Raw genomic sequence first — 13129 nt, 5'->3', positions numbered from 1 at the left:
TTTTAATTTACCACTGTAAAAAAGAAGCTATTGCATTTGTACAATTCATAGAAGTATGGAATATTTCCCATTCCCTTCCATAGAAACCAAGAGGTGCTTAAGGTTCACAGTCACTCAGGAACCATCATGGGCGCAGGTGAGATCAGCACATGTGGTGGTATTTCATTGATGCCCACAAGCAGGCCTGTAGATTTTTCAGTACTTGTCCTATGATGAGAGAGGTGATTTAAAATGACAGGTAACGTAAGGCCAATCTGTGCGTAGTTTATATAAAGAGGACCAGGTTAAAGAGTTGTGTTATAGCACTAAGAGTATTTGGGGGTAGGAGCTAAGGATGCAGCTGCACCACACTGGGCAGTACTCTGCTTTAATGCCCGGGCTATCCAACAGAAAATTGGCTGCAGCCCAGGAGAGACGGAGCTGCCTGGTGCTTCCTCCAGGCTCGAACACTCACCTACCTCAGGTGGTGCTGAACAGAGCTGTTCCTCCTCTGTCACCTTCCTCTCCACGTCGTGCTTTCCAGTGGAAGAGAGAATTCTTGCAAGGACTGGCTGAGTCGCACTCAGTTCTCTCATCTGGCATGTAAGCCTCGTAGAGGATGTGGAATGAGGTGAGGTCCATGGAAGATGAGCGCTTTTTTTGCTGCTAATGTGAACTTTTAGAAGGTTTAGTATAGAAAATTCTCAATTGTGGGAACACATATCAGGGGATCTAGCTTGATAATCAGTGTGCTCTCCATGGTGAGTAGGTGACAAATACGGGCTAGTAAGTCACAGTTGACCTTTTTTATCAAGCCAGCAGAGTTCTGTAGATCACATTTTACCCCAGTTGCACCAGCGGATAAATAATCCCCCACGGATGTATAGTCAGTTTTCTTCAATTGAAGTGCATATAAAAAAAACCCCTAATTCATCTTCTTACCAGAATCATCCACTTTATCTGATGAAACTTACAGTCTTTGGTTTGATAATAAATAATTATGCTATGAAAGCTAGTAGCTTTTGATGCCTTGAGAAAGCACTTTCATATTGTGCTAACAGAATTAAGAAACTTCCAAGTGGAGACAATTCTGTGAGGTGGGAAGCTACTAAACTTAAGCATCCCAGCTACTTGATACAGAAGCTCTAGATATGCTTTGGAGGTGTTAAAATCAAAAAATCCTTAGCAGGAAAAAACATCTTGTTTTATAAGCTCCTGAGACTATTAAATCAGAGGCTCTAGCAATACAGAAACTGTTCTGATACTGTTGTTGAAACTCAGTTGCTACCAGCAAAACCAGTATGATCAGTTTTTCAGATTTAGGTTGATTCCATGATAATTTTCTTGAGCAAAGTAAGTGTTGCTGAAGAGTTGGTTTGCCAGTGGGAGAGATTTGTGCTTTATATGAGCACAGACAGAGTGTAACCATGTAGAGCAAATGCACCCATCGCATTGGTAACGCACCCCCCACCCATGCTAAAGACCCTTGTCACATCTGTGGAGTCCAGCCTAGCTGGCCTTCTCAGGAGGAGAGAGTGTTCTGGTGTGTTCTCCGACAGGAGCACATGCCCACTCAGAGCTGTCTTCAGACCAGTCTGTTTGCTTTGCACAGAGAATAGTGCAGCCAGGAGGCTTCTAGCCTTATTTAATTTCACCATTCCTGTTTCATAATTTTAGCATCAGCAGGAAAGCTGTTCTGGGCTTGCTGCCTGGAACGTAGCATCAGGAGTCTGTGTTTGCTGGCTTCCTGAGGTACTGTCTTGCAGGTGTCCTACCTGCCAAGAATAAGAAAGCAAGAAACATCAGATTAGTTTCCAGACAGAGCTTCCTGTCTTCCCCTTGGAGATCAGTCCGCACCACTGCCACAACATGCAGTCTTCTCTAGCCCACCTATGAAGGCCTGGAAGAAGTGTTCTGGTGGGTGCTGCTGTTTTGGTGCTAATTAGTGTTGGCTGCCCGCAAACACATGCTGGACTGAGTTGAAAGGTTGGGTTTCCACCGTCCACTGCTAATGTAGAAACCTGCTAATAAAATAAAGAGCTGTGTTGTTCCAGGTGGAACTGCATCTCCTGCAGATGTTCACTGAAATAAAACTTGCAGTTCCTCAGCTCTGCAGTAGCTTTAAAAAGCATGAGGTCAGTGATTAGTGTGGTAACTATAAACTAGTTTCCACTTACAGTCAGACAGCCTCTCAAGCATGAGCTTGAGGGTACTTCACACTTCTCTGAAGCACTGGCCACCTCCAGAGCAGCAACACTTGCCTGCAGGGATCCGAGTCTTTAGAAGATTGCCTGGGGTGGGTTTGTACTGGGAGCAGCTCCAGAGCGGAAACAGCGTTCATCATTGCTGTCTTTGGCAGCATGCCCCAGGCCTGACCTTACCATCAGCAGTAACCAGTCACAGGTAGCTCAGTCAGCAAGCCCCCCCCAAAATTCCAGCAACGGGTTCTAGAGCAATAATAGAAATTATGTTTCTTTTTTTATAATTGAGTGGATCTTTCAAAAGGGGTTTCAGTAACAACCACAAAAGTTCCTATGTGGGCCCCTTGTAGAGCTGTTCTTTTCAGCCATCGTTGCCAGACAGTGAACGGGAGAAGAAAGGCTCATTACCCCATGCCTGAATCATCCTCTTTCCTCTAATTATAGTGAATTGAGTTCAAGTCCGTCAAAGTGGAAATTACAGTTTCCTAAAAATGTGGTGTAAGGCAGTAGATCAAGAGGCCAACTGTAGGCAGTGGCTAGACCACATCAGGAAATGGTGTGGTGAAGATCTGAGGGTGATAATGTGCTGTAATACAGGGCAGAACAAGTACAGTAGCATACAACACGACTGCCCTTTCTTCTCAATTGCCAGACTGTGAAATGTCTGTTAGACTTGTCTGCCTGTATGAAAGACCTGGAGTTGATAATGTTGCTTGACTCTTCAGGAGGCAGAGGTATCCAGTGTATCCAGACTGGGGCTCACTGTTCAGCAGTGCTGATAAACAGGGTTATTCCCTTCTTATTTTTTTCAGGGGAACGTTTGACAGCTGTAACCTAACTTCTGTCTTTGTGGTCCTTCTGTGTTCTAGTCCTCTCTCAGGTTGCTGGCTGAAGATTTCAGTGCAATGGTCAACAACCCCCACTTAAGTGATGTCCAGTTCCAGGTGGACTGTGGGGAAGTCCTTTATGCTCACATGTTTGTGTTGTACGCACGGTGTCCAGAGGCCGTTCAAGTTGTAAGTACTCCTGACACACTCTCCTCCTTTGCTTCAGGAAAGCCCAGGCTGCTCACACCTACAATCAGTTAATGTGGCAGAATCAGCACAGAACACTGCTGGGCCTCATGGCAACTGCCTTTGGACTTGCAGTGGTTTTTCAGCTTAGGAAACCAGAATCCTGACAAAGCGGTGGAAAACGTGGTACTTTATCTGGGTGGACTGTGGGGAAGCAAGGATCCTTCCTTGTATTCTGCCCATGAGCAAGGGAGGAAACATCCTAAGTGCTTTTTTGCCCTGGAATATTTGTACCTGTGCAAGTATAGACTGCTTTGTCCATCTTGGTGTGTCCTGCCTGTCACCCAGGCTGGAAAGCTTGAGTATGGAGCAGTAAGATTCTGGAAAGTACTTGAAAATAACCTACACAGAGATTTTGTCACTCTCAGAGTTGCTTTGGAGGTAGCTGCACTGAACTGTGCTATTTGCAAGGCTAGTGAAGTAGTTCCTATGTTCCCAGAAGCATTTTGGGTTGAATAGTTCTCAGCCTGCTCCTATGCAGCCTCCTGTCAGGATAGTGAAAGGCTCTGAGCCTAACATTTGAACTCTACTCTTTCACAGAGCTGCCACCAGTCAATACAGCCAGCTCCCTAACAAAGGGAGATTTCTTAAAGCTGCCCTTTTGGAAAATTTAGTTTTATCCTCATGCATGTTGGCAGTAGTTTCCACCCAGGGTGACTCAGACCATTTCTAAAGGGTCACGAAAGTTTGAGGAGGAGCAGTAAGTTCATATATGCCATACAGCAGTCTTGAAAATGTGCGTGTGCCTACAGATCAAAGGACTTTAAAAACTATTGGGTTAGCCACGTTCTCGTATTATTTCTCTGCAACTCTGGCTTCAGCATTCCCATCCACTGTTTTCATGGGCAGGAATCATTTGTGTGGGTACAGTTGTGGGATTGGCCCTGTGCTGTATTTTTGATGCCTGCAGAGGGTTGTTTTCCTGTAAGTCTCCACCTACAGAGCAGCGTTTCATGTTTATTTTCTGTATAGGTGAGGGAGTGCTGCTCTTTGTTGAAGATTTTGGGTAACAAGGAGACCAACTAATCAGAGATGACTTCAGAGCTTGTGTTTTCTGTTGCATGGTGTCCCCTAACTGTGGAAAGTTTCAGATATCACAGTACGTGATCTGGCTGCAAAGGAAGTGAGACCTTTTGTAACCGGAGATGCATTTTCACCAAAATCTGAGATCAAGTTGGACCCCCACAAATAATGGTCCAGTTCAGTGGAGCAGTATTTTGTATGGTGTCTCTTTTCCTGTGAGACGCCAGAACTAGAGTTTTGGCAGTGCATCAAGGGTAGGTAAATTCAAAACAGATCAGAGGAAGCTCGCTTGTAGAGAGGTGTAGATAACCCTGGAAATTGTGCTCTGGAAGTAATTTGATTCCAAAACTAACTGGGGAACTCTAAGACCATCTTTTATGTGTGTGACTAAACTGAGTAGTTAAACTTTATCGAAGCTAACAGCTGTAGGGTCAAGAAGGAAATGGCCTGTTCCATATGAAGCTCTGCATAACTGGTCATCTTAGCGTCCCTCTGAGGCATCAGGTCCTGGTCCCAAGGTGGGACTTTGGTGAATGGAAGGAGTAAGCTGATAAGAACAAGAACCTTCGTGTTGCTGTTCCTTTATTAGCAAACAGACTTTGTTTGCTTTCTTCTTACCCCAGGTTCACAGCCAAGGGTTCTTAGTGGAGGAGGACGGGAACGCGCAGACACGCCGTGTGCTGCTGAGTGACGTGACAGGGGAGGCAGTGTGTGCGTTCCTGCGATACCTTTATGCTGCTGATGCCAACATCCCTGCTGGGGTGCTGCCCCAGGTGGGGGCTCTGGCTGCCAGGTTGGTATCGTGAGCATGCTTTGGATCCCCTCATGCTTTCAGCCACACAGGCCCCAACCCGCTATCTTCAGTTGCAGTTTTAGTGGCTTACAAATTCTCTAGTCCTCTGCTTTCATCTTAAATGAAACTTGCACATAAGAACATCCTACCCTCATCTTTTCCATAAGTCTCTCTTCAGGTTGTATCTGTGAGATTCTCTATGTTCGGTATATGCCTAGCAGACTTTTGCCAAGAGTTTTGTCTCAGGATGTTTATTGTCAGCTGATGTTGACAATGATGAGCGTATCTTCTATGTGTGATTCACAAAGTATTGCACTAGCGATGCACTTAATCTGAACAACACTTTGCAGAATGTATTGGATGCATAGAACTCCAATGTATTGTGTCAGCCATGCTCTCGATTGTGATCCTAGGCATGCGCTAAGTAACGAGTTTGAAATAGGAGCAGTTGCTCAGATACAGGAGGAAAATGGTTCGGTCTTGCCAAAGTGTATGTACAGTGCCCTGTCGCTCAAAAAAGCCATGAAGCTTGCACATGACAGACATTATCCAGCACCCCAGCCATTACATGGGGCTCTCACCAGTGCAGATGGCAAAGGGGTTGTAGAGTAGTCATACAGCTGTGTAGTCTCAAAGGTAAAAAAGGAAGAGCAAGCCTGATGCTTTCATGCAAGTGACACCTGGAAAAGGGAATTCTGAATTTTAAGAGTGTACAGGATCTTGGACATTGTAGGAAACCAGCATCCTTACGCAAATTCTTTACAAGGCTTACAAGAGTGATCAGGCAGCTAAATAGTGAAAAAATACTGGAGGAGGAAAGTGCTAATATTACTATTATATTCTTGCAGGTTTGGTGTGAGGGAACTGATGGCAAAGTGTGAAAACAACACTGGAGAGAGTCAGGTGTCCTCTGGAGTGGATTCAGAAGATGATCTTATCTCTGTGAGGGATGACAAAGATTGTGAGGACAGAGCTGAGAACTTCCAAGACCTCTTGAAGTCAGTGTGGGTGGGTGAAGATGAGGAAGAAGCAGCTATGCTGAACCCTGAGTGCCAGAAGGAAGATGATGATGGGATGGGCGAACAGGAGCTGGAAGAAATCTATGAGTTTGCTGCAACTCAGAGAAGGATGCTTCAAGGTGAGACAGAGGTGAGCGAGGGAACAGACTGCAGCATCTCCAGTGATACTGAGGCAGCCCAAGGTACAAACCAGCACACTGAGGAGGAAGACATAAAGAGATCTCAATCTGCTTCAATAACCAACAGCTTCAAAGATTTGAGGGATGACAATGATGTGGAAGGATCTAAATGTGACTCGTGTGCACAAGAAGAGAAAATGCAGAGTATAAATAGGTGCGAGAATGTGAGTGATCCACAGACCACTTTTGTGCCTCACCACAGTGAATCACAAAAATGGGACATAACATCTCACGGTGCCACCGCTAATGAGGGAGAGACTGTTAGGAGATGTGAAGGTGTGAAGGATTCCAAGTCATTTCAGGCCTCACATGACGAGGCAGATCATTGTGAAAAACAGTTTCCTAGCTTCCATGGTGATACTAATCTAAATGAAAGTTATGAACGCTTGTTTTCTGCAACTCAGGGAGATTACTGTGAGCCTTCCCCAATGAAAGAAGTTATCAAAGAGTCAGGAAAGGCCCCTAGTGAAAAACATGTTGATGTTAATAATTCACTTATGTACAGCAAGTCACAAAAAGACCTCTCTCCACGTAGGAGCAGTTTTTATGGGAGTCCTCCTCCCAAACCTTATTTGCCCCTTTTTCCTGCTGTTGGCTCTTCACCTGCATCTCCAGAATCAGAGAGAAAGTTTGCCGGAGAACACCTGTCAACACCAAAGCGAAACAAAAAGGAAAAATCATTCCCATCTGATGAAATACACTTTCAGAAAACCAACGAGCTGGATACTGCATCAAGAAACAAGAACACAATTTCTCCAGCAGAGCTTCCCCACATTGATTTAAACAAGCATACATCACTGGTTGTCAGAACTCAGGATGCTGCAGCTCAGGGGAACAAGGAGGGCGATGTTATTGTTTTATCTTCTGATGATGAAATGGAGTTACAACAAGACAAGAAGTTGCCAGAGTCAGGCTCTGCTCTGAAGAAGATGGAAATCCCTGAGCAACTGAAATGTACAAACGCAGAGCAGGGTCCTGAGATACCAACACCTGAGCTAAACTCATCAGTCACTGAAACAGAGCAGAGATCGACCCAGGTCTCACCTGGCATTACAGACACAGTGCATATAAGTAATGATTTAAAGATGTCCGCCGAATTGCCTCACAGCAGACAAACAAATATTTGTACAGAGAGCAAACAGAGTCCAAACCTGAGCCCTCAAAAAAGGCTCAGTCATGAAATGTCTTCAGGTACAGACAGCTCCTGGCTAGTGCCAGGCACACCGGTTTTGAGCAAAAGCAGAAGTTTCTCAACACAGACTCAGATCACAAGTATTAATTTTTTAAAGAATCCGGGATCTAAACTCAGCACAACGAACTTAGCAGCAGGTAATAGTAACCATGAAACGACTGGAAATTTAATAAAAGTTCATGAAACAACATTGTCAGACAAACATTTGCCTGTGGAGAACTCAGTCAGTGAAAGGATCCCTCCCAGCAACCCAGCAGCAGAATCATTTTCCAAGAACTCGCCACCAGTTTCTCCAGTGGATCCAGTTCTCTCCCCTGGCCACACCAACATAAAAAGCACGTGTGCCAAGATCCCATTTTTATCCAAACCTGTGCCTCTGTGCCATGAGCAGTCATTGGAAGATAAAACAAATATCAGTGTGATTGAGATAGGGGACAGTGAAAAGGAAGTAAGTCTGTCTTCTTTGAGCAGTAGTGTCTTGCTTTGTGACGAGCCCCCAGTCCCCGTTGATGACTGCTGGCGTGTTGAATATCTGTCGCCAGTCAGAGGTGGCAGCCAGGACTCTGGCCAGGTCAGCCGTGCGAAGACCAGTGCTGCCAGCTGCCCCAGACCCAGCCCTTGGCATGACCAGTGGGAGAGCCCAGTCCAAGGGCAGGAAATTAAGGGCAGTACCCCTCTTCGAGGAAGTCCTGTTGGCAGAAGAACAACTTTGCTCTGTCTTGAAAAGAGTCCTATTGAGACATGTTCATCAGTGGGCAGTAGAGCGAGTTACCTGAACTCCAAAATCTGGGATGACTGGAATGGAGAGGAAGAGGAAGCTGAATCTCCAGAGGTGCTTCCTCTGTCTCAGAGGTTGTCAGCTGCAGCAGGTGCCCGTCAGACAGATCCTGTAAAGACTCCTGGTGAGAGTTTGTATTATACTAGGTTTATTGGTCTAGGTTAAATTGTTTTCATTTTAATATGTTGAAAGGCTCTTTTGGCCTTCTGATCTGAAGTAGTTGTCAGGGCCAGGCACAAAGAAGGTACGGTCATCCTCTGATGTGGGAGAGACCATATATCCCATAAATGTAGGATTCCCAGAGCGCAGCCACTTACATTTCATTCACACTGGTTCTTTGATAGTGGTGGTACTCCTTGCAGAAGCTGCGGGTACCATGAGGAAAAAAAACCTAAACAAAATCAGTTTGCATGCCAGTGGATATTTGTTCCCTGTAGCAGTGGTTGCTCTGTACAGTCTTGCTTTTCACACATTCGTGAAGCGATGCTTGTGCTAACATGCACAAGGACATCAGGTAAGCAACACAGTGGTGCAGGCACAGAGGGTTTGCTTGTGTTGAGGCTAGCTGGGGGTGGGTGCCTCTCGCTGCCCATGCGTGGGCTCCACACATGCTTTCCTGCAAAGCTCTGCTGATGCTCTGCTGTCTTGTGCTGCCTTCTGTGTGCTAGTTCCTCGCCATTGCAACAGATCTCTGCATGCCCTGCACATATCCTTGCATGGTTCCTTCCATCCATGACCAATAATTGCTCTCATAGTACCTAATTAAATATATTATTAATTATGCCATACTAAGTGATTAGTTTAACGGGTGTTTAGAGACTGTGCTTCACAGTATCAGTAAATTGGTATCATTAAGTCAGTATCTAACTGAGGACACCAGAAGCTTGACTTGCTCAGTTTCTTCTACATCAGGTTGCTATTATGAAATTTCCTTCCTGGGAGAACCACCACTTCACAGAATTCAGTAAACACATTTTTTTAACTGCCTTGTAAACATTTGCCTATTCTAACAAAGCCCTCAAAGGGCTTCATATTCAGATGTGGCATATGTCTTAATTTAAGCTGGTTTCTGATTTGAAGTCAATAAAAACCAAGTATCTCAGGTTAGAAGAAAAAAAACAAACCAAAACATGTTGACTGTTTTGTCCAATATGAAGCTGAATAATAATTAAAAGAGCTTGTAGGAATGTAGTGCTACTTGAGCAATTGTATCATATTAGAATATCTGCCACTAAAAGGGGAAGATGCCAGCCATTTTAAGTCCTTCCTGTACTAATTCTCATCATGGTTATTTCATTGTGCTGCAGAATCTTCCTGTCAGGAGAACAACAAGCCTCCCAGCACTCCAATGACACCAATGCCAGCTTATTCCATCATGGAGACCCCACAGCTGAAGAAGGAATTGAGCAGGTTAGCATTACCTCCACGAGTATATCTTTTTATGAGCAGAAATTTGCTGGCAGGTTGTGTGAAAGAAAGTTCTGGGCAGAAAGTGAAACCATGGTGAAGCTCTGGTCAGTGTTTTTTGAGGTCATGTCACACTTTTCCAGCTGACCACTGGACTTCCTGGCCTGAGCCTCTTCCTGAGCTGTGACAGGGGAAGGTGCAGCATTATCTTAACCTAAGCTCCCAACTTTCTATTTCAGATTTGGAGTTCGTGCTCTCCCAAAACGCCAGATGGTGTTGAAGCTGAAGGAGATATTTCAATATACTCACCAGGACGTGGACTCTGACTTTGAGGATGAAATCCCACCTTCCCAGCCTGCCCTGCAGAAGTCCCCGGCCACACGCTCTAGGCAGCCCAAGGCAGGCCGGACTGCGGATGGAAAGCGTGCCGGTCCCTCGAGGGCTGCGGGCAAAAAGAAGCAGGTTGCCACAGCTTCTTCAGTGCTCCCTGTGGGGAGGGCTGATGATGGCCTTGTTGGATCCCATGACACAGGCTGTGCAGCACCCAGGGAGGGAACTGAAATGACACATCCCCCAAAAGGAGCCAAAGAGCAGAAAAAGTCATCCGCACCTCCAGAGAGATGGTCTCTGGCAGCTGATGGTGAGGAGCCAATGCTCTCGGCATCTCAGGAGTCTGCAGTTTCTTCAGGGGATGGAAGCGACATCTCTTTTGGTTCACAGAGGTAAGGCAACAAAATACTAAACAAAATAGTCAATGGTGCAGGACAAAGATGAGCTAGGAATATGGCAAACAGAGGTGAGCATCCCTGTGGCCTACAGTGGCCCTGCCACCTCCTTGGGTGTGTCATTCGAAGGTCAACACACTCCTTCCATCACTCAACAACATACAAAAGAAATAGGCTTTGTTTTTTCAGTCTAATGCCCAGTGAGCTATTCTCAGAACACAAAAGTGCTTGTGGCTGCATGTGGGCAAGACCCAAATCTGGCATGCCTGATCTCTGCAAGTTTGAGTGACAAGGAGTGCTTGGTGTTGACTGAGAACCTGCAGCTACAGGAGAGAGAGGACAGCAGAGCATACTCGGCAGAGGCTGCCGTGTACGGCAGCAGTAGGTGCTGTGGGTCAGGAACAAGGAATGCCAGCCAGCTCCCGGGCTGGGTGAGCAAGACCAGCACTGTCATGGCTGGGGAAGTTTGCGGAACACGTGCCGTGTTCTGCTTCACTCATTTTATGGGTATTGGTGAGTCTGTGATCCTGTAGAGGGTAGTCACAGGGGTTAGCCACCAGGGATTTGGGGAGCTCTGGTCCTGTCCTTGATGGTCTATTCTTTCCTTATTCTCTGGTCTGCTTGATCTTGCTTCTAGTTCTTTTGTGAATGGGTTTGAAGCCTGTGCTTTTGTATCCGAGGAGGAGGAAGAAGACCTTCCAGCATCTCAGGCAGCAGCTCGAGAAGAAGAAACGTTGGAGGCAGTAAGGTGCTACATCCGTTCAAACACAGCCCTGTACAACAGGGTTCTCTTTTATGAGCCAATTGAGTTGGCTGATCTGCATACAGAGCTGAAACAAAATGGCATTAAAATTTCCAAGGCAAAGCTGCTGGACTTTTTAGATGCTCACTGTATCACATTTACCACTGCCAGAGCCCGCAGAGAGAAGGAACAGAATAGAAAGGGGAAAAAAAAACAGAGGAGACGATACTGAATGGAGCCCACTCCTCCATCATGAAAATTTTTTACGTGGAGGCCTTCCTGATAAGCTGGAAACCCGATTCCAGGCTGGTGCAAGCAGCGGTGCTGTGATCAGTGGGTGCACTGCTCCTCCTTGTGGCCTGCTGTCCAGATGACGAGCTGGAGAATGGGTCTGAGCTGAGCTCCTGTTCCCAGCCCTCCGAATTGCACGAACTCCTCTGTCGCTGTCCTACCTTCAACACACCGGTCATCTGGAGCCTTTTTTTCCTCTCAGCTTTCCTCCCGTGCCTTTTCTTTTCTTTCCATTTTTCTAATAGGTTTTAGGTCCCTGACTTTTCTTCATGTTGGTGCTTCTAAAGGCAGGTGCTTCCCCCAGTGACACTTGCCAAGACCTTTTTCTTGGACTTGGGCTGTGAAACACTTCACCCTTCAAGTTCCAGTATTCAGCAGAATAACCTGCCTGCAAGAAACCAGTCCCCTTTCCCCTCTGTAGAGCACTGAGTGCTTAGACCCCAGTGACTTCTGTCTTCATTTCTTCAGCATAGTTTGCCCTGCTAATTGTTAAGGCAGGGAGCACTGTGGAAGTACAATGCCTTCCTTCTGTCCCTGGTTCAGTTTGCAATCTCTGTTAAAACTCCTTAATTGGTGTTTGTTAAATGGCTGCGAAACAGTGGAGGTGTTTTTGTAGTGTATTTGTGATGTCTCCCAGAAGTGCCCTCTGACACCAGATGTCATGTGAAAGCCCTTTAGATGCGAACATTCGGTTCTATGTGTTCACTTGCATGCTGGATCTGTGTTAAAGATACCATCTGCTCTGTTTTCTAAGGACCATTTTACCTTGTCAGTGTAGCTTGAGTACGTCCTCGACGGAGATGTTTTTAAGAAGAGAATATTACAGTGACCACTGGCTCTCTTCAGCACTTCTTACAACCTGATCTAAACCCGCTTCTCTGATCAGTCTCATTTCCAAACTGGACTGATCTTAGGCTGCAGACTGTCTGGGACTCTTGGGGAAGTCTTGGACTCTAAATTGTCATCCTTTATGTATTTACTTTTACAACATCTTCTGACTTTTGTCTGTTCTGGCAGTTCTGAGTCTGCAAAGAGTCTCACTTGACAAAATGGACACGACACGTCAGAAAAAGAAGCTCGATTTCTAAACATATTTATGTATTTGGAACATACAAATATTTTTTCTATTTTTGATACAGTATATCCCCAGTTTGATTTATATTATATATAATAAACAATTTGTAAGGTGCTAATGATAAACTATAACTTGTGACAGACTGGGGGGGTGGTTCTTAGTGGCAGCACTGGGTCTAGCTGAGAGCAGCAGAGGCCACAGTCTGTGCCTGTACTGGCTGGAACCCCGAGCAGAGACCTGGAGGAAGAGGAGTTGTCACGGGCACCCAGCAGCAAGGAGAGGTGCAGTGGGAGAGGTCACCCAGCACTGGCTACCTGGAGAGAGATGAGCTGCCCGGCTGAGCTGGGCCGTGCAGCCCAGAGGTAAGAGAGGCTGGGGGGGAAGGTGTTGGGGTCTGCCGGGAGGGTGGGTGGGTGGTGGGGAAGGGTCCGGTCTGGCCATGGAGGGGGAGGGCTGCTGGTGAAGGGGAAATAGGTGACCGCCTGTGAACCTCCTCTTCCCTGCCAGGTGTCCATGGCAGGAATAAGGGGGAGGGGGGGGGAATCTCCTTGCAAAGCCTTCTGCCATGTCTGGTGAATTTTCAGGAATTTGGGATAGTTTTCTTCCCTGGCAGTCACATCACTGTTCCTCCCCCACTTTCTTGTGCAAGAGC

General features: G+C 46.1%; 1 protein-coding gene across 3 annotated transcripts in view; it reads left to right on the top strand.

Annotated features, from left to right (window-relative positions):
* The window catches only part of SLX4 (SLX4 structure-specific endonuclease subunit), a 35537-nt gene that overhangs the window by 20243 nt on the left and 2165 nt on the right, over positions 1 to 13129 (top strand). For all 3 annotated transcript variants that reach the window (XM_042798543.1, XM_042798542.1, XM_042798544.1), the window contains exons 12-17: positions 3050 to 3196; positions 4900 to 5069; positions 5918 to 8361; positions 9545 to 9647; positions 9884 to 10366; positions 11007 to 12839. In XM_042798543.1, the coding sequence (XP_042654477.1) occupies positions 3050 to 3196; positions 4900 to 5069; positions 5918 to 8361; positions 9545 to 9647; positions 9884 to 10366; positions 11007 to 11343 (3684 nt within the window). In that variant the 3' untranslated portion in view covers positions 11344 to 12839. The remainder of the gene's footprint in view (positions 1 to 3049; positions 3197 to 4899; positions 5070 to 5917; positions 8362 to 9544; positions 9648 to 9883; positions 10367 to 11006; positions 12840 to 13129) is intronic.

Source organism: Tyto alba, unplaced genomic scaffold, assembly GCF_018691265.1.
Source record: "Tyto alba isolate M040663 unplaced genomic scaffold, T.alba_DEE_v4.0 Super-Scaffold_28, whole genome shotgun sequence".
Taxonomy (NCBI): domain Eukaryota; kingdom Metazoa; phylum Chordata; class Aves; order Strigiformes; family Tytonidae; genus Tyto; species Tyto alba.
This window is presented reverse-complemented; position numbering and strand designations above follow the sequence as displayed.